General features: G+C 47.2%; 1 protein-coding gene across 1 annotated transcript; it reads right to left on the bottom strand.

Moving 5' to 3' along the window:
- Nucleotides 1–5,218: 5,218 nt before the first annotated feature.
- On the bottom strand, nt 5,219–20,884 carry LOC100764653 (interferon-induced GTP-binding protein Mx1-like). The gene is made up of 13 exons (XM_035443432.1): nt 20,852–20,884; nt 20,001–20,193; nt 17,679–17,816; nt 16,752–16,906; nt 16,381–16,519; nt 14,757–14,955; nt 13,940–14,018; nt 12,799–12,921; nt 12,348–12,489; nt 10,831–10,989; nt 9,174–9,250; nt 7,926–8,177; nt 5,219–5,626 (listed from the first exon to the last, which is right to left on the bottom strand). The coding sequence occupies exons 1-13, from the start codon at nt 20,882–20,884 to the stop codon at nt 5,396–5,398; spliced, it is 1,920 nt and encodes a 639-aa protein (XP_035299323.1). The 3' UTR covers nt 5,219–5,395.
- Between the last annotated feature and the right edge of the window lie 6,204 nt (nt 20,885–27,088).

The raw sequence follows: 27,088 nt of genomic DNA, 5'->3' as shown, positions 1-27,088 counted from the left end.
AGAGGTTTGGGTTAGAGACACACTTGGGTCAGAAAAGTATGAAAGTCAAGTAATTTCCAGAAAGCAGTAGTAAGGACCCCATGGAGCTTTGAGGACGAGATTTACTAAAGTGGATCCCATTCTCTTAATTAAAAGGTGGGGAGGGACTACTTAATGAGTTAATTAAGAACGGGGATTTGCTAAATTGGTCTGGTGGAACAGCTATGCCTGGTTGGGTTTTGAGTTCCAGCTTCCTCCCCAGGAATAGACCACTATCCAGAAATCTGTTCCACAGCCAAGGATAGTTGAATTTCACAGACCTTATATTTATTAGTAGAAACCAAATAGCTGGACAGCATCCCAGTGTGTTTTCTTTTGCATGAACTTACTAGAATTGATTATTGGCACATTTACAGGGGAAAAAATAATCACTATTTTCTAAGGAAAAGCAACTAAACGCCACACAAAACTGTAGGTATTTACTCCCAGGAAAGTCCACATGAATATGTGGTCTTCGGTAAGTTTTAAGAATTGCAGACCTGAACTTGGCAGCAAAGCAGTTTGAGACGGTTAGATGAGAGAGCCATAATGTGATTAAAACAAGCTCACGGAATAAGGGAAGGTTAAAGCTGTTGAAAAGTGTGTTTCAATTCTAGGTATTCGCTTTCTTTCACCCTCAAAATTGCTTACTCTGTCAGAGGTGTTGTTTCTTTTATGGAGCTACCACCGCCTCCCCCCATCCCCAACCAGTGAGGGATCAAACATTGAAGTCATTCTTGACAAAGAAGGTATGTGGGAGGCCGGTAGCCTGCATGTTGCCTGAGCCAAATATGGGTTGGTCAATTCCATCAGTAAAGAGTTAAGGATGACTGGGAGTTGATAAAGTCTAGACTCTTAGAGGGGGACAAGGACTGAAGGAGTCAGGATAGAGACGTACTCCCATCTCAGTCTGTAGTTCCTGGATGGTCTAGAAAGCTGGCATCTCTCCAGACAATGTGGACAACCCACTGTACACCGGTTTTTCAGCATGGCCTACATTTTAGGAATTTCCAAAAGAAACCGTTCAAGTTGATCATTGGCCACTGAACATTTAACAGAGGGCCATTTATATGTTTAGAAGATGTCTATTCAGAAAGACCAGAAATGCCTGGGTTCCAGAGCAGGACCCTGGCAAGGGAAAGTTACTCAGGCTGCACTGACTTCACCAAGTTATTTTGGGGGACTGTATTTGCAGGAAGGTCTCCTGACAACTGAGGTTGGACAATTCCATAATAGCAAGCACTAATGGGCTACCCACCCACTTTAAAAGCCATCAGATCATGGCCATATTCCTTCAGGGATGGCTTCCATCAGGGGCATAGCCAGAGAGAAGAGCTTGAGTGGACGGAGCTCCCTCCTGCTGTTGTCGGCTTTGTGCCAGGTCTTCAGTGGCCCTGGTCTTTTACAGGAGTAGGTCTCATGGATCTCAGGGTGCAGAAGTACCCAGTCTTATTCAGAGTCTGCGTGGTGAACCTGAGCATCTGCATTACAGTCTGGGCAACCACACTGGGTCAGAGGGAACTGAAGCAGTTGCCAGGCTGCTAAAGATTTTGAAAACCAAGCCAATCCTCCTGGTGACACCCATGTGTCTACAAAGCTCATGAATGAGAAATTCATTAGGGGTGGGTGAGCACTTACAATGTCATCCACAAAGGGCAGTGATTTTTCCTCCTAACCCGCAAAGCTTACTTTGGATTTTGCATCAGTTGTTATAGTCAGATAGCCTATGTTTCTAAATTTAACTGTGCCCTATAGTTTTTACAGTACAGTTACTCTTAAAGAGAAGATGGTAGGTGAAGGCTGGACCATAAATTCAAACCCCTGTCAGGGATTCTGTGTTCCTTGACCAAGCCTTCAATTGTATTAGTATCCCAGTGACAGCCAGAAAGAGGAGGACATTAAGTAATCCATTTAGGAATGGTAGAGTCAGGCACACAGACCACCATTTACAAACGGAGATTTATTTGTGTGACACCAACTGGGATGGTCTAAGCTGTAGCACATGGTGTGCCCCACACATCAGTCAGAGTAGAGCACACAGCCAACATGAGTTTTTACCCATATGCTTCATAACTGCAGCTGATAGAGGCATGGCCAGCCCTCACTTCAGCTGAGCAGTTATGTTCACATCGGTGTCTGTAAAAGGAGACTGACCCAGAGCCCCCTGCACAGCCCCACCTGCTTCAACACTGGAGTCTCTCTGCAGGGTCTTCTTTGGTGGGGTGGGAATTAGATAGTTAGTATTCACAACAGGTGCACAGATCAGAGGAGGGGGCTGGGCTTGCTGTTTTCTGCTCATTGTTCTTTATGGACATTGCTAGAACCTTCTGAGATAAGTAAGCTGTGGCATTCTACCTGGGGAAGAAAACTCACAGGGGCCCCCACATTGCCAGAGTGGGTACTGCTGAATGAAGAATGCAGTGTTAAGAGAGCATTGAGTAACCCCTTTCAGAGATAAAAAGAAAAGAAAAGCAGGCCGGGCATTGGTGGTGCATGTCTTTAATCCCAGCACTCGGGAGACAGAGGCAGGTGGATCTCTGTGAGTTCGAGGCCAGCCTGGTCTCCAGAGAGAGTGCCAGGATAGGCTCCAAAGCTACACAGAGAAACCCTGTCTCGAACCCCCCCCCCAAAAAAAAGAAAGAAAAAAGAAAAAGAAAAGAGAAGAAAAACAACGACAGACATATCTAGGTGGGGTTCTTGAGTTCTAGTGAAAGCTAAAGTTGTGGAGTTTAAAAAGGCTTTTTCCTACTACCTCAGTTCGTCTGCATAGTTTAGTATCCTAAGGTTTAAGATGCACCGAATGGGCCACCCATGTCTCCTAGTTCATGAGCTCTAAGCCATGAACATGGTGGCACATGCCTTTAATCCCAGCACTTGGGAGGCAGAGGCAAGTAGATCTCTGTGAGGTCAATGCCAGCCTAGTGTACACAGTGAGTCCCAGGCCACCCAGAATTACATGGTGAGACCTTGTCTATAAATAAACAAACAAATACATGATCCAAGCCTTCTACTGAATTCTAGAAGGGGCAGGAAATAGTGCTTTGCAAAATGAATTTTATGTAGCTCTCATTTCTTTTTTGCACATTTTCATACAGGGTTCTGGGGTATAAATTGTATTTCTGAAGATGCTTCTGATTGGATGATGGGAATCTCCATTTGTGGTTCTGAGTCTGGGCACTGACTGATTACAAATCAACCTGTGGTTACGATAATGTGTGGAACAGAGAGACATCTGTGCCACTAAGTGGCTTCCTGGCTACTGACAAGCACCCACTTGATGACTGGGCCCTCCAAACCTGGAGTTTTCTAGAATAATCTTATTTTTGTACTTGCCCATCCCACAAAGATGTATATCACTGACAAGGAGTGAGATTGTCTGACTTGGTCTGAATAAACAATGCTTTCCATTTGTTAAGTTCAGAACTGTTTCTTTAACCTCATGCCATGCCTCTTAGGTCTCAGCTCTGGAGTTCCTGCAGGTCACAGCCATTATTTCTACCCCTTCCATACTATGGGTCTCTGGAAAAGACCAATGATACAGTGAGTGGAAGGAGGGCCCATGCCCAGTGATTGAAAGGGAGAGCATGCCAGAATGAGAGGAGAGGTGGCCCCCCAGAACCTGAAAACCCGCTATAAAGATGCAAGGCCACAGTGTTTGCCCTGGTGTGTCCCCTCCCCCCTCCCCTTGATCATCTCTAAAATGCTCCCACATCCTGAGCCACATCGACGTGCATTACCATCTGTATGGTCCAGCCTTGGAGAAGACCCCTCTGAGGAGAAGCTGAAGTACTCAGCAAACCAAACATCTGTGAACTGTGATTTAGTTTCCTAAAACAGGCTCTCCAGGAGCCAGGAAGATAGGTCAGTGGGTGAAGTACTTGCTATGCAAACGTGAGGGCTGAGTTTGAATCTCTAGCACCCATGTAAAAAGCCAGGTGTGAAAATACAAACATCTCTAACCCCAGGGCTGGGGGACTGTGAGGATAGAGACAAGTGGATTCTCTGGGCTCTCTGGCCAGCCTGTTTAACTAGAAGGACAAACTCCAAGTTTGGTAAGAGACTGTCTCACAAAGTAAGGTGGGAGCAATAGAGAAAGATACCTAAAGTTGAGCCCTGGCCCCACAGAGAGGCAAACATAGCTGCCCATATGCACACACATCCATACCCTGTATGTGACATGAGAGGTGCACAATATAGGCTCTTCCATGACTGTACACCCTTATTAACACTGTCCTCAAGAGGAGGAAATGGAAAATTTTTCAAAGCATTCAAACACCATTTAAACTAGTACAGTGGTATGCTTCAGTACTCAACAAGGGAGGCTGTGGCTGTGACAGAAGGATTGTGAGTTCAAAACCAGCTGGGCTACATTGTGAGATCCTATCTCAAAATATAAGCAAAACCTTTCCAGGCATCAGTGAGCCTAGAAACACCCAGGATGCTGTTTTTTAATCGCCAGGGAGACACTTCCCTTCGGGTTTTATTTTGGTGTCTTTGCAGGTGTGATTTCACATGTCTGTCACTAGGTGGAGCTGTTGAGAAGCTTTGTGGACGGACCGATTCTTAGTTATTTTTAAATTTATGTAGCTTTCCCAGACAGCTTTATCAAATGTCTATCCTTCCACTCTGCTGACAGGTCTTGCCCAGACTGTTACAGATTTCTAAATCAAGTTTTATCTTTAAATTCTCTACGTACATTTGTGCTTGACCGTCATGCTAGAAAGAAAATTGGGACCCAGAAGGATGTTCTCAAGTCTCTAGGTTCTCACTTTCAGTGATATGGTCCATAATTTTTTAAAAACACCATTTTTTAGGACTAGAGAGATGGATGAGTGTTACAAACACAGGGACCTGAGTTCAAATACCCAGAACTCACATACAAAGCCAGGCACAGTGACACATATCTGCTATCCCAGTGACAGTGAGATGGGAGGCAGAGACAAGAGATCTGGAGGCTAGGGGTTAGCAAGCAGGGCTGTGTGGGGAAGTTCGAGGCCAGTGAGAGATCCTGCTCAAAAAGCAGATTGACACCCGAGGTTGTTCTTCAACCTACACAACACAGACACACACACGGAGAAACACAGACACACACATATGTGCATGGACAGACACGGACTTATTTTAAGGTTTGTCTCACTGCTAGATCTATTGTCTCAGCCCCATGCAGTGATTGAAGGGGAAAAATGAAAGGGTTTGGGAGGTTTGTTTGTTTGTTTGTTTTTAATTTGCTAACTCTAAATGGTAACAAGTAAAAGGTTCAGACTATACAACATTAAAGGGGTACAACTGATAGAGTGTGGGCTGAGATATTTTTCCCTCAAAGCAACCCTTGGTCCACGCCATGCCACAGATATGCAGGGCAGGCTTGAAAGCTTGATCAGTAGGAGAATTTGGCAAGCTTGTGCCAAGCCTGGTCCAGCCTTGAAAGCCGCCTCTTCAGGAACTTCCTCTTCTCTGTGGTGTCTTTCCGCTCAGCCAAGAGCCGGCTACAGTTAACCTTGTCCTGTAAGAGCTGAAGCATGGCTTTCTCTATCTCTTCCCCAAATCTTTGCAGCATAAAGTACTGGATGATCAGAGGGATCTGTCTCCCGAGGCTCCTTCTGCACTCCTAGAAGCAGGGGCAGGTCGCAGAGGGGTTGAAAGTGGAAATAAAGAGCTGTGAGTGAAAGGTTCAGGCATCATGCTGGCCCGCCCCTGTTACCTGGCAGAATGCACTCAGGCAGTACCGGTCAGCCCAGGTGCAAAGTATCCTTTTAAGAGACAGACAGACAGACAGACAGACAGACAGACAGACACACACACACACACACACACACACACACACACACACACACACACACCAGGCAGGGCACGCACAAGGGCGTGGCCACATCATTGCTACTTCACTCATCATGGGGCTGCCTAAGGTCTCAGTACACATGTTCGAGCTCCCCCTTTTAAGTGAGCATCTCCAGATGGTCGCCCCTCTTTTCCCTTCCTCTTCGTCTCTTCTTCCTCTTCCTCTTACACACTCTCTCTCTTACCTTCCTGTCTCTCTCTTACCCTCTCTCTCTGTCTCTCCCTCTCACGCTCTCCTTCTCCCGCCCTGTAATAAACTAGTTAATGTACTCTGTATGGTTCGTGTTCCATCGTGCCCGGTTTCTATCTCGCAACTTTCTAATTTTTAAATTTAAACAAAAGAACAACAGTGAGTGCCAGAGGGAACCAGGTTTCCAAGGGGGAGACCCTAACAGGTACACAGTACTGGCCTGGTCTCACCCTCTTTAGCATACAAGCAGAGCATGGCCTGGGCAGGTATCAGTTTGTTGGGACTCTGCCCTACCAGCTTCCCTGGCCATCCCATCAAATGGATGTGATGGGGGAAGTCCTACTGTATATATATTCTCTTATTGATTGATGAATAAAACACTGTGTGGCTAGTGGCCAGTAAGGCAGTAAGACAGGCGGGTCTAGGAGATGAGGAGAATTCTGGGAAGTGTAGGCAGAAAGGATTCCTGATGTGATACTGGGAAGAGAGGACTTTACCAGGCACCAGGTGTTCTCTGGTAAAGAGACCACATGAAATACTTAGATTAATAGAAATGGGTTAACAATTCAGACAGAGCCAGGCAATAAGAAGCCCTAGTCACTGGCCAAGAGTTTTATAACTCTTGTCTGGGTGTTCATTTGGAACTGGCGAGGCTGTAGGACCAGGCTGGTGAGAAGAACTCCGCAACATGAATGGACTCAATTGAAAGTGGTAAAATGAGCCCGAAGATGATCCACAGATAGCACAGAGAAACCTCACATTACACATCTGCATCTCCACATGGCAGATCTCTGTAAAGAAAGGCTGATACCTGCAGACAAAGACCCCTCACTTCCTCTACAACATTCAGGGACCTCGACATTATGTTCTGAGAAATAAGCCAAGCAGGAAGGACAGATGCTCTGTGATGTGATTACACTAGAAGGAGGTCCCTGGGAGTGGTCATGCCCCCAGATAGAAAGTAGAAAGGTGGTAGCTGGGGTTTGGGGAGAACTAGAGTCAGTATTTAATGGAGATAATGTTGTTTGTGGCAGATGAAAAGTCCTGGGAGGGCCTGGTGTCAATATAAAGGTATCCAATGTCTAAATTATTACACCTAGCAGTAGTTGAAGTGCATGCTTTACCAGAATTAAAGCAAAGAAGATAAGTAAGCCATGGGGTGCCAAGAGGCCAAACTGCATGGTGCACTAGACACAGGAGCTATGCCAAGGGAACACACTGCCCCTAACATACTGCAGGGCCACCACTGGAGCAGCACAGTGCCTAGGAAACACAGTGTACAGGTCAGAGGGCCTTTCAGAGTAAGGTCCAGAACATCCTCCAAGGACACATGCCAATGCCTGAGCCTGCTTGATGCTGAAGGCTAAGAATCCAGGTATGTCAGAGGTATAATGACATTATGAAGCACTCTGGAGTCTGAGGTGGGAGGGCATTCCACCCTGGGAGTTTGGGGCCACCCTGGACCTTGTGAGCTCTAAAGCAGCCTAGGCTACAAAATGAGATCCCACCTTTAAAAAAATATGTTAATAAATATCTGAAGTGACTTAAGATGCACAAGAAGATCCTAGGAACTTTGCTAGAACCCCAGAAAGACAAAGTCTGTTTAAAATACAACCAATGCAGGGCTGGGAAAATAGCCCTCCCACTACTGAGCTGGGTCTTTCTGGGACTAGTGCCATGGAAGTGGTTTATGGAGACTACCAGCTGAGCCTGGGAGGTAACCCCTTTGTGACTGAGGGCTCTGGGGATCAGCTAAGGTTCCCTGTGAGGAAGGAATCCCTGCTGGTGGATTCTTTACACACATAACCCCTACACAGAAATGTGCACTGAGGAGAGGGCATGACCTGGAAGCCCAACTCTGGGTCATTCCCACACTTACCTCGTAGTAGGCATTCAGGTGCTGGGTCATCTCAGTGGTAGACAGGTCCTTTTGAAGAAGTTCAGAGTTATAGAGAAAGGTAGCTGGTTGAACCTTAGTCTTCTCTTTCTCGGCATCCGTCTCTCTGACCTTCTTCAAGGCTCCTCTGTAAACTTGGTCCTGGCAGTAGACAATCTGTTCCATCTTGAAGTGAAGCCGGATCAGTTCTTCAGCTTCTTTTTCTTGATTTAATCTGATGTCTTCAATTTTGGACTGCAAGGAGAGACAGTACAGAGATGAGGTAATGCCACTTGACAGAACATAGATTAATATAAATGGGTTAATTTAAGCTATAAGAGCTAGTTGGGGAAAAGCCTAAGCGAATGGCCAAGCTTTCATCATTACTCAGTCTCTGTGTCATTATTTGGGGGCTGGCGACCCAAAGATAGTCCAACCAGAACTTGATGGCTTGCTACAACAGCCATCAAGAAACACATGAGGCAGAGTAAGAACACAGGATGCCTGATGTAGCCACAAGCATCAGGCCACCCATCAAGAACAAACACAGGTATCGCTGGGGACAGCCCCTGTAGCTCCTTGCTCAACTCATCCATGCCACCCTACCAGCTGAGGGTGGGAACCAGAGGGAAGCCTGAGCCAGGTGTGGGCTGCTCCCTGCTGTGATGGTCAGCTTGACTGGATTTAGGATCGCTCTGGAGACTGGTCTCTGAGGTGTTTCCAGAGAGGTGGGACGGCACCCTATTGAGGGCAGCACTATCCGTGGTGTGGGGCTCTGGACTGAATGAATGGGAGGAAGGGCTGAGGGCAGCACTCATCCTACCCTGCAAGGGTGGACTGTATCCCCTCAAACTGTAAGCCAAAGCAAGCCCTTTGTCACAGGTAAACATCTGTCAGGGAATGCAGAGAATGGCAGACAGGATCCTCCCATTTTTATTACATTTCCTGTTCCTGTGGGGTATCCAGAGTAGGTTTACTTCCTCTGCATGGAACCATGCTCCTGCCTAACAAGACTCCTTGGGCCTGTGGGTTTCAGTGTCTCGCCTATGAATTCATCCCCCACCTCCCTTCTTTCTCTTCTCATGTCTGCTTTAACCAGAAGAACTGTAGCATTGTCATGAAGACACAAACGTAAACTTGATTCTTCATTTCTCTGAACAGACAAAAGAAAGCAGGAATAATCTCAAACCAAGAAATCATGCTTATTTATTATTCTTAAAAAAAAAAAAAAAAACAGGTAGTTGGATTTACCTTGGCAGCACTGTGGAGGTTAAAAAGTTCACCGAAATTGTTTAACGAAACCCCTGTGAAGGCGATTCGGACCATGTCTGATGAAAAAGGAAAAAGTTAAATATTGGTAAGATCATCTGTACTCTGAATAGAAAAGCTAGATTAATGTGACTAAAACAAAGTTTTCTCCATGGTCCCTCTCTGCCTTCTCTTCTAACCCCTGTGAAGAGGAGGGTGTGCTCTGTAGCTGAGGAACTCTGCAAGTATCTGAAACCTCACTATCTCTTGGCATGGATTATACCCTGGTTCCTAACTAGCTTCAAAGGATACTTCTAGCAAATTACAAATATAGCAATTCCTTGTCCAGAACCTGTTACCTCCATCTCACTCCTGTCTGTGACCCCAAGTGCCCAGTTATCCACATGAAATAAACACAAGAAGCATTTACAGAAGTTGGAATGTTAACTTTAGTTCCTCTACTCTGGAGAAATTACTTCTGCTGGCGAATGTTGTCATATAAGTCACTAAAGCCTAGATGTCATGCAGGACAGAATGTAGACATGATCACCTGACAGAAGTCAGGGCACAATCTCCAGGGTTCAACATAGGCATTGTTCAACATTTTTTTTTTTCATGAAGCAGGGTCTCTACCTAGCCTGGAGCTTGCAAGTAGGACAAGTTGACTAGCTAGTGAGCCTCAGATCCTCCTCCCAATTGCCCCATCTCTGGCTCCACAGTGCTTATTACTCCACTCAGCTTTTTATGTGGGCTCTAGGGATTGGACTCAGGCCCTCATGCTTTCAAGGTGAACGATATACTGACTGAGCTGCCTCTCCAGTCCCTGTGATCTGAGATCGTATGTCATCTTCCCCATTTTTGCCTTAAAACAATAAAAGAAAGAAACTTCCATTTGTCTCAGTTTCCTCACATACATCTAACATTGACTGTAGTGTCAGGTTCTATACTGTACATCTCTGCTAGGAAGGAGGTACACCCCAACCCCACAGTGACAAAGCCTCTGCCTCCTTTGTAATTTCCACATAGCACACAATGTCAGTGAAGCCTGTTCCCAAGTTCTGCGATCACCAAACCTGAAGAGAGGATATCAAGAACTCAGATAGAGTGGGCCAGCCAAGGGAACGGGAGGCCTCTGAGTACTACTGTATTGAAGGACAGGAGTTTGGGACCTGTGGGGTCTGTACCAATCGCAGGTAGTCTGAAGGCAGGAGACGGTTGAGGTTCAACTGGGCCTTCAGCTGGACAGCGGAAGTGAGTTGGCACTGAGCCCAGGAGACAGGGAGCAGAGAGGAGACTGAGGCAGGAGCACTGCAGTGAGTGAGGACCAGCTTCACCTGGCACAAAGGACTCTGGCTGTGCTCCTGAAGAGGTTCAGCAAGGGCCTAGGAGGTTAGGTGACTCTGCCCTCTGACAAGCAAATCCCTGTGCCTGCCCACAGGGTCAGAATGGACTGAATTACCACAGTGGCATCTAAAGCTCAGAAAGCCTGCCACCTGCCTGGATGAGAGCTCTGAGGTGTAAAGCTGCCTTGGATGCTGATACCTCCTGCTCCAGAAATGAAATGGCAAAAGTGCAGGTGGGGGGGTGCTCCTCAGTGACCCCTGTACCACTCACCGGTGACCCTATGCAGCACTCCCCAATGACTCAGGACAGCACTCACCAGTGACCTCGTGTAGCATGACCACGGCAGGCTCTTCTAGGACTTTTATTTGCTTTTTGATAATGTTCTCAAATGTCTTATAGTTCGCAAACCCTGGCAGCTCCCGGCCACGATACTGTTTTTCAAATACTTGGATCTGGCTGTGTATCTCAGCAGAACCTAGGGTTGAAAGAATTGTTGTTACAGAATGCATATTGCATGGCTTTATTAATTAATTAATTGGTTGATTAATTAATTAATCCAACTATTGTCTTTCTAAAAAGATGAGTACCAAAAAAAGCAACCAAACAAACAAACAAAAACATGAAGTGAGTTAAATGTTGACATGTTCCTTTAAAACAATCAGAAAACTGTGTCAAAGGTCACTTCTTTCAAAGTGAAATGCACATATACAGAGGCCACAGCAGAATATAGCAAGAGGAAACCAGAGGAAGATATGACCTCCAAACAACCTTGTGTGTGAGGATTTATGAGTCCATTTGGTTTTGAGCAGAGAAGAAGGGTCAAAACACACCATGGGAGGAGGCAGCAGGGGAAGCAGACAGGCACCTGGAGGGCCCAAGTGTACATGAAATAAAATGCTTAGTTCCTCTCCCTGCTTCCAAAACAACTTCCATCCCATCAGAAGCAGAGCCTTCCGAAGGCTCCCACTGTAGACCTGATGGTGTGCTAGCTATCCCGTCTAGGGAGGGTAAGCAGTCCCATAGGAAATGTCTGTGTTGCCATTTCACATGCAGTAGAACTCATTTACAGTGAGCATGCTTCTAGCATGTCACAGGCCTGTGCTATGATCCAAACTGCCTGTTTCTGACACCTTTCTGTCACCTTGAGGAGCTGTTGCTCTTCTCGAAATCTGTCCTTCACGCTCCTCCCTCTCTCTAGCCCTGTAGTTAGTTGTACCTGTGATTTTTGTCTGCCCAGGCCTCCCCAGACCATACACACCATATCCATCTGCTTTCTGTTCAAGGAGCATAGATTTTTCCAAAAGCCATAATTAGCTAGGGTAATTAACCCACATTTTTCTCTAGATGTACTTATGAATGAGGAACAGGTAGCTTGGGGGTTGCGACTCAAAGTAAATGTGGCTCCTGTGTTCACACTCCAGCCATCCTCACCCACTGCATAATACTTCAAAGTCTCCCCCAAATCACAGGTCAAAGGTGGAGCCCAGAGTCCCTGCTGTGGGAGGAACATGTCCCCCCAGGTCACACGCTGAACTTCATCCCTACTGTACTGGCATTGAAAAGCAGGCCTTTAAGAAGTGACTAGCACATTCTGGCCTCACCCTCACAGAGGGTGTCTGTGTCCTCAGAACAGAAGCCAAAGGAAGCTGGCTGTCACCCTCCACACATGAAGACCGGGCTAGATGGTGCCATCTTGGAAGCAGGTATGGTACCCTCACCAGACACCTCATCTGGTGCCTTGACCTTGAACTTCAGGCAACACCTTCTTTTGGCCATAGCAATTGAATTCAAGTTACCAAAGTATCAAGTACACCAACCCAAATGGACACTCACTTTTTGTGAAATGTTTCTCAATATAATTACTCCAGTCAAGAAACTTATTTCTCAGGTTGGTAAACAGCCGGCTGCCTCCCGCTGATACGGTTTCCTGGGCTTGTACCAAAGCAGTGATATCCTTATTGAAGGCATTAATTTTCTATGAAGGAAATAATTCACATACAAGGATCAGGTGGGTAGAGGACATGCATGCCCTGATGGTTGTTGAGCCATGTGAAATAATAGAGAGAAATGTCTTTGGCATCAGGAAATCCTGCCCCTTCTCCCAGTGCCCCCAGTCCTAACTAGCTCCACCCTACTTTCAACCATTAGTGTTGGTCCCCATTAGTGTTAGTACTATTGGTGGCCAGAATGTGTTTCTGTCCATCTTAGGAAACTGAAGACAGAAGAGATCCCTCTAAGACAGTGATATAGGGATTCTCCCTGGGAAGTCACAAGTGATACCCACATCGATCAGAAAGAAAGCTCTCTCATTATTGTCTTCTGGTATATCTATGCCGAACTTCTGCAGCTCCTCGCTTGTCCTCTGGTGACTCTCCTTTATTTGATTTTCCAGTAGTGGCAGCGATTTCTGAAGTAGACAGAAATGAGTGTGGCATAAACATACAGACTGGGAGTGCCAAGGAGGCCCCAAGATGCTCAGAAGCATGGCGGTGACACAAGCTGTTCATCCCTCACTCACTTCAGACTTCCCATGGCTCCTCAGCCAGTGAGTCTTGGCAGACAGGATTTCCTGCCCATGCCTGTGACATTCTAACAGTCTTTCAAGGCTTCCCTGGTGCACAGTCATGCTTTGGAGGCACCCTTGTCACTCAGGTCTACCCCCACACCTGCCCTGGGCATACAACTCTGTAAAACTGCCCACTACACATGGTTACTGCTTAAAAGAACCACCCAGAGACAGTTCCTTACAGATCAAAACATGACTCTATGCAGAGACACTCTACAGAGCATCTTCTAGAAGCTTCTGAGATGACAGCAGCTGGACTAACATGAGACCCTTCAACTCATGTGTTATTTTCAACAGATCTCTGCAGCTTGCTGTCCCCAGGGCATCTCGGGGCTCAGAGCTCAGCAGAACAGGCCTGCCTCTGTCTGCATCAAGGCAGCTCAGAGAGCCTTAAGATCATGGTGCCCCGAGGTGCCCTGATCTCCACCTGCAGCCTGGGGACTGCATGAAGATCATGAACACAGGAAGAGCCCGGGAGGTGAAGATCACTGCTGAGTATCTTTCCACAGCAGTCCTCAAACAGGTCTGGACACTAAATCCACATATGCTGCGTATTCTCAACTCCCCAGGTGGTTTGAGATGCAGACTCCACAGGTCAGAGAAAGTGAACATGGCTTCTGTCTGAAGAGCCCATCTGAACTCAGGCTCTCGAGATCAGCTCCAGAATGAGGGGCTTTACAGCCATGCCATCCGGACCCTAAGGGTGACAGCAGCAGACACCACACAAAGCCTTCTCTATGCTGGAGTCACTGACTCACAAACACAACATGTCAATGCAAAGAGGTATTGACCAGCTTGTGTGCCCAAGACTATACCAGTCCCAGCTCAGCTTGATGTAGACACAACCATCCCAGCTTACACAGATGTGTGAGATGAGCTCCGTGGTCAGTCTCTCTGCCAGACAGGGCACTGTGGCCTTCCCATCCTCCAGAAGAACTCTGAGGGAACAGGAGAGAGGATCCCATTAGACTTTGTCAGAACACAAGTCTGCTGCCTGCTGTGGGAAGGCCAGGCCCAGTTTGGGTACTATCAATGAGTGGGTGCCTTGAGACTGGTACTCGTGGAGTACCCAGAGATGGTTCTGTACAATGATACAGGGGAACAAGCTAGGATAGCTCCACAATGGGCTGCCACAATCCCCCTCAGCACATTAATGATCAGAGTAAAATCTGTTCTCCCCAGAACATGTACGCAACTACAGATACGTTATCATGGCACAATATCCCATTCTATGTGTGATACACATGAACACTCATGAACACACCTTCTATATGTGACACACACAAGTATATCCTTCTGTATTTGATATGTGAGTACATATACACACGCACAATTGCATGTATAATACACATTTTAGCATACGTATACCCATCCATAATAGTCTACACATATGAGTACATACACTAATGCATAACACACATGAATATACACAAAGCATATAGATGCAGGTCTTCATACATTGGGTAGAGGTGTCTCCCTCCAACTCTTACCACCTGAGTTCAATCCCTGGATCCACCATGGTGGAAGAAAAGAACCAATTCCCACAAACTGTTCTCTGTTCTCCACATGTGCACTGTGGTGCCTGTACATGCCACAAACTACCTCCCCTCACACACACGCACACTCCTCATGTCAAGTCTGCTCTTGACCAGTACGGAACAGCACGGTGGAGGCACCTGAAGTATGGGTGCTCCTTGAAGAAGGCTTGCTCCATCTTTAGGGCCTCAGCCAGGTCCAGCCGCTTCTGGACATCCTGCTGGCCTCTGCACTTGACTATCATGTAGCCCTTCTTCAGGTGGTACACCAGGTTCCGCACCACATCAACGACCTTGTCTTCAGTACCTCTGTCCACCAGATCAGGCTTGGTCAAGATCCCTACGGGACAGGCATTGAGATCAGAGGACACACTGCCCCCAAGCTATCAGGAAGCACAGCTCTCACCAGCCACCAGGAGCCAAGGCCTACTTCCCACATGTGCTGGATAGTTTTAGATCAACTTGACACAAGCTAATGCCATCTGAGAAGAGGGAACCTCAGTTAAGAAAATGCCTCCCACTGGGCATGGTGGTTCATGTGTTTAATCCCAACACTTGGGAGGCAGAGGCAGGCAGATCTCTATGAGGTTAAGGCCAGGCTGGTCTACAACTTGAGTTCCAGGACAGCCAGGGCAGGAGAAACCTCTGTATCAAACAAACAAACAAACAAACAAACAAAAACAAACAAACAAAAGGCAAAAAAAGAAAAGAAATAAAGAGCCTCCATAGATTGGGCTGTAGGAAATCCTTAGGGCATTTTCTTAATTAGTGACTGATAGGGAAGGGCCCAGCCTTCCTATCAGGGTGGTGCCATCCCTGGACTGGTGGTTCTGGGTTCTATAAGTAAGCAGGCTGAGCAAGCAGCACTCCTCCATGGCCTCTGCATCAGCTTTTGCCTTCAGGTTCCTACTGTTTGAGTTCCTGCCCTAACTTCTCTCAGTGATGGACTACATCTTGGTTAGGGTTTTTATTGTTGTGAATAGACACCATGACCACAGCAACTCTTACCAAGAATGCATTTCATTGAGGTGGTGGCTTACAGTTTCAGAGGTTCAGTCCATTATCATCATGATGGGGAGCATGGCAGTGGACAGGCAGACATGGTGCTGGAGCTGAGACTGCTATGTCTTGCATTCAACAGGAAGTCAACTGACAGTCACACTGAGGGAAGCTTGAGCAAAAGAGACCTCAAAGCCCGCCTCAATAGTGACACACTTCCTCCAACAAGGCCACACCTCCTAATAGTGACACTCCTTTTGGGGGCCATTTTCTTTCAAACATTACAGACTGTCACCTGGAAGTGTAAGCTGAAATAAACCCTTTCTTCCCCAACTTGTTTTTGGGCATGGTGTTTCATCATGGAGAAAGCATCCTTTGTGAGGTAGACAAGGTAGCTAGAGAAATCATGTAGAATGTACAGAGATATGTGCAGGTGTCCTTATGAAGACAATGAAGCCCCTCGATTAGCTGCAGGCTCTTTCCTAACACCTCTCCATGGCCACCTCCCAGAGAGACCACAGCTGTGAATCCTTACTCTCTGTGTGGACCTTACCATGGCTCCTAAGCCAGTGAATCTGAGCAAATATGACTGCTCCCCATGCTTGTCCACCTCTGACTTCTCATCTACCAGGGAGATGAGATGAAGGGGGTCACTTGATCCCAACTCAGTGGGACCCTGGGTATGCACTGAGCTTGCTCCAACTGGATCCAGGGGATGTGTCCCCACTGGTACCCACACACCACTGTCATCTCCCACTCTCCTCACCTATGGTCCTGTCCCCTTCAGGGTCCACCTCCTGAGCCATGCTCAGTGCCTCCGTGGTGGCGATGTCCACATTACTGGGGACCACCACCAGGTTGATGGTCTCCTGTTTCTGGATATATGTCTTGATGAGTCTCTTGATCTGTAAGAAATGAGATGGCAACTCCTAGCTATGGAGGCAGGATTGGGAGTAAGATGGTTGTGACCATCCACTTGCTTCAGGTCCTGGATTCCATGGACTGCACCCTCTGTAGTGAATCCTGGCCATCCAGCCTCACTCCCACCTCCACAGGGTCCCTCTTAGACATAGCCATGGACATACTCCAGTGCCCCTTGCATTCCAGTGTGAGTCAGAGTGGAATCTAGAGTCTCACCTGGTATCCAATGTCTGCAGGCTGGTTGCCTACAGCCACCCTGGTGATCCCAGGCAGGTCAATCAAGGTCAGGTCTGGAACATTGGGGGAGCTGACCTCCAGGCTAATGAGCTCATCACTGATCCCCAGCCCTTTCCCAGCAATGAAGTTCTGGGCTGGGAGAAGGAAAAATGAAAGCCCAATGAAGTTTAGGGGGCACATAATATTACAGAGACTTCTGGGGAAACATTTTGTGATATTTTGGATGTGAAATGTTACCTCTAGAATGCTTCTATACTGAAAGATTGGTTTTCTGGTTGTGAAATTATGTTAGAAGATTCCAGAAGCTTGGGAGATGGGATCTAACTAGAAGTAGGAGATCACTATGGACAGGACACTGGTGTTTAATGTATCATTTCTGCCCCTTCCTGTAGTTCTTTCTGCTTCCTATCAGCTAGAAGGTGAGGAAGCTGCTCTCAGCAGAGAGGGACATTCTTCCTTGAACCCTTCTGGCACTGTCAGGGGAGAACCACAAGTGCACAATAGGGACCCCTCAAGCATGAATGGACATCCAGGGAGGCAATGAGCTCATCCTGGACAGGAGGAGGCCTGGATGCAGGTGTCTGTTAGCAGACTTGCCCTTAGTAACAGAATCTAGGATGGTAACCCTTGCATCAAGTTGTTATCTAAATTCGCCCTGCTCGACTCAGCAGTCACAGTGTGTTTGAGATGTTTTCTTCTGATGTGTAACAGGGTTTGTCTTTTCCAATGGCCACATATACTCAATGAGGCCATGACATTAAATGGCAATGCTCTAGAACCCGTGGGCCCAAGTACAGGAAGGCTCCCAATGTGGAAAGGCCCAGAAATTGGAGAGTGTGAACAGTCCTGGGGATTCTCTGTCTACTGCCTGACCAGAATGAGGAGCCAATGTGGGCATGTGCATACCTTTATTGATTTCTCCTTCCACTTCTGTGGGGTCTGAGACCTCAACCTCAGTGTCCTTATAGGTGACCTTGCCTCTCCATTCCTCTCCCTGTCCCAGCTGCTTCAGCTTCAGCACCAGAGGGCACCTGGTAACGATACCTAAGATACAGCAGCCACATCAATCTTGTGCTTTGCCACAGAAAGCCTTTGACAAATGGCCCTCACTATCTCACATACCCATCTGAAAACCTAAACCTTTCTGGTCTCATTCTCGTTACCTGATGCCTTAAATCCAGGCTGACCCCAAGTCTATGCACTGGGAACCAGATAACCATCTGCTTGAGGCTCCTTCTTCCTCATGGTGTGGTGTTGGGGAATGTCCCTTGGTATGTTGAGAATATATGTTTCTCTTATTGGTTTATGAATAAATGCTGATTGGCAGGAAGCATAGGCGGAGCTACCAGACTAGGAGAATTGCAGGAAGAGGGAAGGCAGGGAACAGTTGCCATGTAGCTGTAGCTGCCAAGGAAGGAAGAGTCCTGGGCATCACCAATAAGCCAAGACTATGTGGAGCTACATAGATGAATAGAAATGGCTTAGTAATTAAGAGAGAGCTAGTCAGTAAGAAGCCTGAGCCATCAGCCAAACAGTTTATAATTAATATAAGCCTCTGTGTGTTTATTTGGGCCTAAAGGACTGTGGGACCAGGCAGGACAGAAACTTCTGTCCACAATGTGGTACCTTCTTGTGTTTATTGGGTTGTGGGCTTTTTGTTGTTGTTGTTCATTTATTTTTTTTTTGTCAACTTGAAAACTGGAGCCATCTGGGAAGAGGGAACCTCAATGAGAAAATGCTGTGAGGTCTGTCCTTGGCTAATGGTTGATATGGGGGACCCACCTAACTGTTAGTGATGCCACCCCTAGGCAGGTGGTCCTGGGTTCTATGAGAAAGCAGGCTAAGCAAACCATGAGGAACAAGCTAGTAAGCAGCACCCCTCCGTGGCCTCTGCTTTAGTTACTGCCTCCAGGTTCCTACTTTGAGTTCTTCTCTTGGCTTCCCTCTATAATGGTCTGTGATCTGGACAAGTAAGGCCAACAAACCCCTTACTCCCCATGTGGCTTTTGGTCATTGTCTTTATCAAGCAATGGGAAGCAAGCTGGGTGCCCCAGCTCCAGAGGCATCAGACTATAGTGGAGAAGCATTCATTCACATGCAAACATCTTCTCCTACCCCCTTACACACCCACTCACTAGTCCCTCAGGCAGCTTCAAGCCCCTATTACAAACTTCTGCCAAATTCCTGTCTCCCTGTCACATCTCACCCACATTGATAGAGCCATCACTGACCTCCTAGGTCTTAAAACTCAAACAGCAACCCCAGCCTGAGCACCAACCTTTATGTGCCTAGGGGATGGGCCATTCATGGGAGGGGCTCAGAAAAGAAATTGTGCATATACAGTTCTTGGCATTTAGTCAGATCTTCTACAAACTAAGATTCCACAAATATACAATGGGACCATGTGATGGACTGAAAGCCACCCTAACACCCAGCACATGTGCTCAGCCCCAACACCTACAGTGACTGTTGGATGTTGGGAGCCATACAGCTTGGCATGAACCTTTAGGCCAAACTTGGCAAGCCACACGGTTATAGAAACTGCCTTTTGATTATAAATGGCTTCTAGAAGCATGAGCACCCAGAAGGAACAACATGACCCAGACATCAATCCTTTGTTCCAACCACAAGACCACTCACCTAAGCAAACCTCCCGAATCCCACCACTCACCTAGGTAACCCTCCCTCTCCCCACCACCCATGAAATTTTTACCCTGCCAACATCCTCTTTCTATAGTTTTCTAACATCCTGCTTAAACTAACACCTGGCTCTTGGCCTCTTCTCTGCCTCCTCTTTACCCCATACTACTGACTATATAAGCTAGCCTGAAAAAAATAAATTTTGCCACTTGATCAGAATCCTGTCTTGTGGTCATTCTCTTGCGTCTCTTGTCTCCATTCCCCTCCCAGGACTTCTTTGCTCTAGGTTGCTGTCCTGCGGGTCGGGACAACCACAGTTGGATACAGAGCCCTAAAGGAGGTAACTTGGGCAGATGGAGGCCTTGAGAAGTTGCATGGATGGAGCCCTAACCACTCACTGAGACTGGTGCCCTTGTGAGATGAGAAGGAAAATGCAAGGCTGTATAGAAGAAAGGCTGCCCACAAGCCAAGAAGGAAGACCATCTTAACCTTCATTGTGCTGTGAGCCCAAACTGGGAGGGAATCTGTTTCTATATTTTGAGTCCCAAGCCCCACAGCCTAGCTAGGCAATAAGCACTGAGCTCTCACCACTGCCTCTGGGGAGGGCCACTCCTGACAGTGCTTCCAGCACAGAGCTCTTCCCTGAGCTCTGGTCCCCGATGACTGCAATGGCAGGCAGGGCCAGGTCCTGCTCCACACCCAGGGCCCGCAGGGAGTCGATGAGGTCAATGCAGGGCCGTACCTTCTCCTCATACTGCCTGCAGAGGTTGTTCACAGAGTCCTAGATGAGGGTAAAGCAAAAGTAAGGGCACACTCCTCAGAAATGCTCCATCAAAGACTGCTGAGTTCAAGGACTCTTATATACAGTGTCAGAACCCTCATGACAATGGTAAATGAGCAGAAAATATTTGAAGAAACAATAAATATGAATTTCTCGATCTTAATGACAACCATAAAGATCAAAGAAAATCAACAAAACTCAGACATGGGACACTCAAAATAAACTCCCAGGCCCATTAGATCAAATTGTTCCAAATTAATCATAACAAAGGGTATTTTTAAACTAGCCAGAAAGGGACTGAAGAAATGGCTCAGAGGTTAAGAGCGCTTTCTATGTTTGCAGAGGACCCAGGTTCATTTCTAGGCACATCAGGTGGCTCAGAACTGCCTGTAACTCAAGTTTTAGGGAATCCAATGCCTTCTTCTGGCCTCTTCGGGTATCATATACATGTGGTACACAGACAAACATGCAGGTGCACACATATGCACATAAAACAAAAGTAAATTTTTTAAGTAGTTAGAGGAGCTAGAGAGATGGCTCAGCATTTAGAGCACTTGCTGCTCTGGTAGAGGGTGTGGCTTTGGTTCCCACTACCCACAGGGTGGCTCACACCCAATTGTTCCTCAAATCACAAGAGATAAAAGCTCCCTCCTGTGACCTCACAGGTATCCAGCATGTACACGATGCCCATATACACATGCAGACAAAATGCACACAAACAAAAATACATATTTTTTAAAATTTTTAGACTGAGAGGAACAAAGACCAGCTTAACAGCTATTTTTTGTTTGTTGGTTTGTTAGCTTTATCAGAAAGAAAGCAAGTGTGCAGACAATGGGGGTGACTTTTTCTTTATTGTTTTAGTGCTGGGAATTGAACCCAGGTTATCATTCATACTAATCACATGCTGTGCCGATGGTTCAACCCACCAAGACCTGCTACATGAACACCAGCTCAGACAGTGCCTGCTTTCCCTCAGGACCAGCCCAGCTCTGTGCTGCACTTTCTGCTCCAACAGTCTGACCTCCTCTCAGCTGAACACAGCCTAGACAAGCCTTCCCTTTTCACTGGGCCACTCCAGCTGCACCTGGATTTCCATAAGCTGTGTCAGTGGCAGCTGGTCCCCTCTGCTTCTTACTTACCCCAACCTCAGACCCTGTCACCTCCCTCTTTCCATTGGTTTGTTCCCTTCGGGTCTCCTTGTGCTGTGAGCCTCTGATTTGCCCTGGTTGAAGATGAACAGAAATGGTGGCCTCCTGTGGGACTCTTATGTTTGTGCATACTGGCACCTCCCAGGAGCTAACATTGTCTCACAGGAGTCACTGCCCCCTCCCAACTCCCTTAGGTTAGCTGGGTCTCTGACAACCGGCCCCCACAGACTGCTGTGATGAAAGAGTATCAGTCTTTACCCCAACTGCAGCTTAGGGGGTCCCATGGCCTGGATGGAACCAAACCCTTATTGTGTAAGGGAAGGAGGGGACTGAAGTCCCTTTGCTATGCAGAGCAATCCCATGCAGGGAAGGCCAGAGAAAAACCATCCCAGGAATCATTGAGGAACCCTGCCAGTCTCCCTTGTGACAGCAGGTCCTGAGGGTTGAACACACTGCTCCTGCAGGGCTGGTGAAGGTGACAGGTGCTGGCCCTCATGAAGACAGGCCCATATGACCTTGTCCTACTCTTCAGAGAAGACCCCTGCTCTGCCAAGAACTTCCCCCAGCTCAGGAAGTAAGCACCTCTCCTCAGAGCCCAGGGAATTGCTTGATGCAGGTCTTTTCTGAGCTGCCTGCCCAGGGAACTGGCAGGACAGATACCAAGCTCCTCTTTTGTCCTCTAAGGAGCAGAGTCCTGTCACAGGGTTTTGACCTCTGCCTCCAGGCTGAGGGTGGGGTTTGTGGCCAGCACCCTGTCCATGCTGGTGGCTCTTGCAGGGGAATCAAATGTGGTTTCTGTGGATCGAGAAGGTATGGTGGATAGGTAAGGCAGATTCAGTGCCCTCAGATGTCTCCCAGTGGTGTGCTGTTGTTTTACACGCCCTTCATCCCTCCCCCTTCCTCTTCTCCCCTTCCCTCTTGCATTTCCCAGTCACTGCAGGCTCTGGTTTCAGTTTCCTTTCTCTTTGGCTCCTAGTGATTCGATTCAGTCTGTGCTGAGAAACAGAAAGTCATGCAGGGCTCAGACTCAAAAAATGAGCTGGGGGAAATGTCTGAGATCAGTGGGCTGAGGAAGGTGGCAATGCCTAGAGTAAGGGGCGGATGAGTGGGCAGTGAGCAGTGCTGTGAGGAGACTGGGAGGTAGGATGGCAGGAAAAGGAACCCTGTTCATAGATAGGGTAAAGATCTGAGCTGGACTAGGATCAGTGGGTGGCCATGGGGTTGACAGGATAAGGACCTGCCTAGGCTGCCAGTCCCCCTGCACTCTGACTGACACCCTTGCAGAAGCCTGCAAGCAGTTGTGCCTGGCCTGAAATCACTACAGAGTAGCCCCAGTCCCCACCTCAAAAGCTCAGTCCTTAGCCTGTGCTGAGGTGTCCTGGTATTAGCAGCAAGACCGCAAGGAGACCCCCCACCTAACCCCTATCTCCAGGGTAAGAGACCACAGAGGAAAGTCAGGATCCAAGTCGTAGCTAGTGATGTCACAAGAATGCAGGCTGGGCAAATAATGGGGCTGGAATTCATAATATAGTTCAGGATGACTTCAAACTCATTGCCATCTTCTGGCCTAAGCTTCCTAGTTGGAGCATTCTCTCTCTCTCTCTCTCTCTCTCTCTCTCTCTCTTTCTCTCTCTCTCTCTCTCTGCCTCATGATTATGAATAAAGCCATGAGCTCTCGGAGGGGTTCCTTTACTCTGCCATCACGGACTGAAACCATAAACCAAACACTTTCTTTTATAAATTGCCTTGGTCATAGTGTGTTAGCACAGCAACAGAAAAGTAACCAAGACTGCTGGCTTAGACTGTATGTCCCAGGCTTTAAACTGAATCTCCAGCTCTCTCTACCTGCACTTGATCTTACTCTCTTCCAGGGCCATGCAGAGTATCAAGTTACATAGTTCCCTGCTGAGCCTGGCAGTCAGGCATTGCCAGGATGAAAGAAAACCCAACTCCTCAGAAGGAGGAAGTGGTGTGAGGGTCTCAGCTGAACCTTCCACAGCAGCAGCAGCCACCTTTAAAACCATCTGTCCCTTACTCAGGCAGATCTACATGTGGCTGGCAAGCAATCCCAGTACTCTAGGGACACATGCTCACCTGCCTGTCATCTTCATCTGCTTGCGCTCCAACGTCATATGCACAGTGCCTATTGACAGGTGCACAGTAGCAGCTGGTAAATATAAACTGTGTGCTTGTATCTTAGTTTTGCATGAAGATGTATGCGTATTAAAATCTAGTTATTAGTCCCTCATCATTCAAAAATTTGGGGCACTCAGCTCTAAGTGGGACGTCTCTATCACACCTTTCCACAAGTCCCAGTGATTATCTCAGAAGATGTGACAGAAAGACTGTAGGAGCCAGAGGTAGTAGAGGATTGCAGAGAACTGCACTCATGAACTCAAAACAGCAGTGGCTATATGCACGAACGAGATCAAGCCAGCCAAAATCCAGCACAAATCAGGGAGGGGCTCATTAAGTCCCACCCTTATCTGGGGATCAACTAGCAATTGATGGTCGCTATAGAGGGAGAGTCAGTTTCTTCATGGATAGCTCTAAAAGGCTATCCATGTCTCACTGGATGGTCCTATACCCACAAACATGCAGGTAGTACTAAGTGTGACTCAGTGGGGGTTTTTTGGCAGGGGGAAGCCAAAGTAGCTGATTTTATACTATTATTATACTATTATTTATACTATTATTAAAACAAACAACAAAAAAGCAGGTTAGAAAGTCTACATTTATTTTTTTATAAAATACAACTGTAGTCTTATGCTATTTTACAACATTCTTTTATTCATAATAGGCTATTGATTCTATGTCTTTAAGACCAGTGTTTATAAAGCAAAACTTCGAACTAATTCATATATATATATATATATATATATATATATATATATAATCACTGCCATTCAAAACTGAAAGAGAAAACATTTAAAAAGAACAAGCTTCTCAGTGGGATTTTTTTTAAATAAAGTTGGGATCAAAAATTGGTGGGAGCATTGGGGGAGGAACTGGAGGGGAGGGAATGAGGTGAATTTACTCAGAACACGACATGTCCATATATGAAATTCTTAGACAATAAATAGATAAATATGTTGAGCACTGTGTCCCTGAGACACACATAACTCAAAAGACAAGGGTCCCCAGGAACTTCCATCTCAGAGGGTCCTATCACCGCAGAATTTAACTGCAAATCTAATTCTAGGTGAGGGAGCCCTCAGTACCGGGGGGCATTTAAAAGCTTCCTTTTGTGTGGACCCCTGTATCTAGAACCCTAATACATGAGCAAGCACAAACTGAAACTATATTGTCTCTCTCCTACTCAATGTGTTATAAAATGGACCCATCCCCAAAGCACAGGTGCCACCTGGCTCTTCCAGGCCAAGAATTGGCCACGGTGGGAGTATTTTCACCAAGAAGTGTGGGCCAGGATGTCACTGTGCCCATGTCACTGAACTATGGACATTACAGAACAGGGACTAGGCTTCAGAGTGTGAGGCTCCCTGTCCAGCTCCAGGCTCTTTGACAGTAAACAATGACTGGGTAGCAAGACGCAGAACAAGGGCCACTCTGTCCCCAACTCGCCTAAGAAGTTAGCCATTGAATGAATGAAAAGCCGGCTGGCAGCCAGAGCCTTGCCGTGGTTCACTGGTGGCTTGGCACCAGGCAAGGTAACCAGGCAGAGTTCAGGCTACTGGAGAAGCTGGCCTGATTCATCTGCTGATTTTCAGGTGTCCTCCTTCAGGAGCTGCTTCTCCTGAGCACTTGGAGGATGGGACCAGGCCATGCTTTCTTTACACCTTCCACTTTGCCTCTGTCTAGTATGTGAACCCCATCACCAAAAAAACAGTAAGAATGAACCTCAAGGTTCTGGCTGCAGCAACATAGCTGAGTCATCAGCCTGTCCTGGGATGACTACCAGGGAGGTCTGTGACAACAGCAGCCTCTGGGGTTCCATCCCAATGTGCTGAGTGACCAGATGCTCAGGGCACTGTCCACCTTCTGGGCCCTTCCTGGCTTCCCTGTTAGTTATCATTATTCTCCAAAGCAGCATTTCATACTTTTGTAAACACTTCTTTATTCTGTTCGGAGACAAAGTCTCCTGGTGTACACCAGGCTGGCCTTGAACTTAGTCATCCTCCTGCCTCCATTTCCCAAGTACTAGAATAGCAGGTGTGCATTTCAACGCCCAGCTATAAACACCATTTTAAAGCTGTTTCATACTCAGGGCAAAATTTAGCAGAAGGTACAGAATTGTATATGCCACCTCTTCCTCCAAGTGCATAGCCTCCCATTTCCAGTGTCTTCAGCAGGGAACCCTATGTCACAGTGGATGAACCTACAATGGGACACTGTCACCCAGTGGTCACAGTCAACATTTCTACATTGCAGTCCAGTGTCAAGGACTGCAACTACAGTGTCACCTCTGTGCACCATTACTACCCCAAGCCCTAGGACAAGGTCCACCAAGACAGTGTTACTCAGCATATCATCATGGACCCTTCCTGCCCCTGCCCTTGGTGGTCCCTGAGCACTCTCCTGTCCCCATCACTGTGCCTTTTTCAGGAATGTTACGGAATTCACTCAGCAGCTTTGTGGTAACCATGCCAGTTTGGGCTTTATGACTATCTCTGCCTGGTCTTGCATCCCAGAATTGACCCAGAACTGAGGACAATCAGAGGCTGATGGCTGAGGCCCACAGCCGAGAATAACCCTTGAACTGGAATTCTCTAGGTAAGGTAAATTTTGCCTTTGCAGAAAGGTGTGTTATACTCTGACCCACTTTCTGTCACTACAACAAACCCCGGAGCTGATGAGCTTACAGAACAAAGGCTCATGTTGGCTCAAAGTTCTGGAGATGCTGGTCTGTTACCCACTGACCCTGTGATAAGGCCCTGTTTCACAGGGGTGTAGGGGAGACTGTGGCAGAGCAAAACCACTCACCTCAAGGCCAGGAAGTGACAAGCAGGAGGAAAGTGGACTGGACTGGGGTCCCACAGTCCCCTCCAAAGGCAACTCCCCAAATCCTGAATACCTTTTGCTAGGCCCGCCTCTTAAGAGTTCCATAAACCCGCAGTAGTGTCACTGTAAGATCAAGTCTCCACTACTGGAACCTTTGGGAGATGTTTAAGATGTTTAAGACGATAGAAGCTGCTAAAATGTGCTGCATGTATTTCCAAGCCAAGGCCAGTAAGTCCAGGCCTCAAATGGAAAAACAAACAAAAGCACAGGAGATTCTGTGCTGTCTACAGCTCTCAATTTTAGTTAGTAGAATAAAAAGAAAGTGTAAGCACCAGACATAAACTTGAAAGGAATCTAGCCAAGGCTATACCCAAAGGTATGGCCCTGTTCTTTATCCTCTGGAGGGTTCCAAGCTCACCAGGTGAGAAGCAGAAACAATGTGGTGAGAGCAGGTGCTCTGAGCCCTAAAAAGTCACATGACCCTTCTCAGTGCTGGGGCACTGGCATTCATTACAACACAGATGCAGCTGAGAGCAGGGCACCAACTTGATCTAACATGAGTGAAGCTGAGTTTCCTCCTGTACAGCGAGGTCTGTAGGGGCGACAGAGCGCCAGGCAGTGAGCTGCCATGAAGTGGGTTAAAGGGCTGGGTGCCCTGAGCCTGTCCCCTTACAATCGGAGGTGTCAACATGCCATATCAGAAGATACGATAGAAATGCATTCTCTCCTTTCTATCCCTGAAGGTATATGGGTACGGTAATAACAATGATTGCCAGTTTGATTAG

Source organism: Cricetulus griseus, chromosome 4, assembly GCF_003668045.3.
Source record: "Cricetulus griseus strain 17A/GY chromosome 4, alternate assembly CriGri-PICRH-1.0, whole genome shotgun sequence".
Lineage (NCBI taxonomy): Eukaryota > Metazoa > Chordata > Mammalia > Rodentia > Cricetidae > Cricetulus > Cricetulus griseus.
The sequence above is the reverse complement of the archived record's forward strand: the minus strand, read 5'-3'. Positions and strand labels throughout refer to the sequence as shown.

Bases quoted from the DNA above. Each gene is read 5' to 3' on its own strand.
- LOC100764653 (XM_035443432.1), bottom strand. From the start codon at position 20,884: ATGGGCATCGTGTACATGCTGGATACCTGTGAG. The intron at 16,907-17,678 runs GTATGCACATGC...TCCTTCTCCCAG, and splicing joins GGAAGGAGAAATCAATAAAG to CCCAGAACTTCATTGCTGGG. The intron at 10,990-12,347 runs GTGAGTGTCCAT...TTTCAACCCTAG, and splicing joins TGAGAAACATTTCACAAAAA to GTTCTGCTGAGATACACAGC.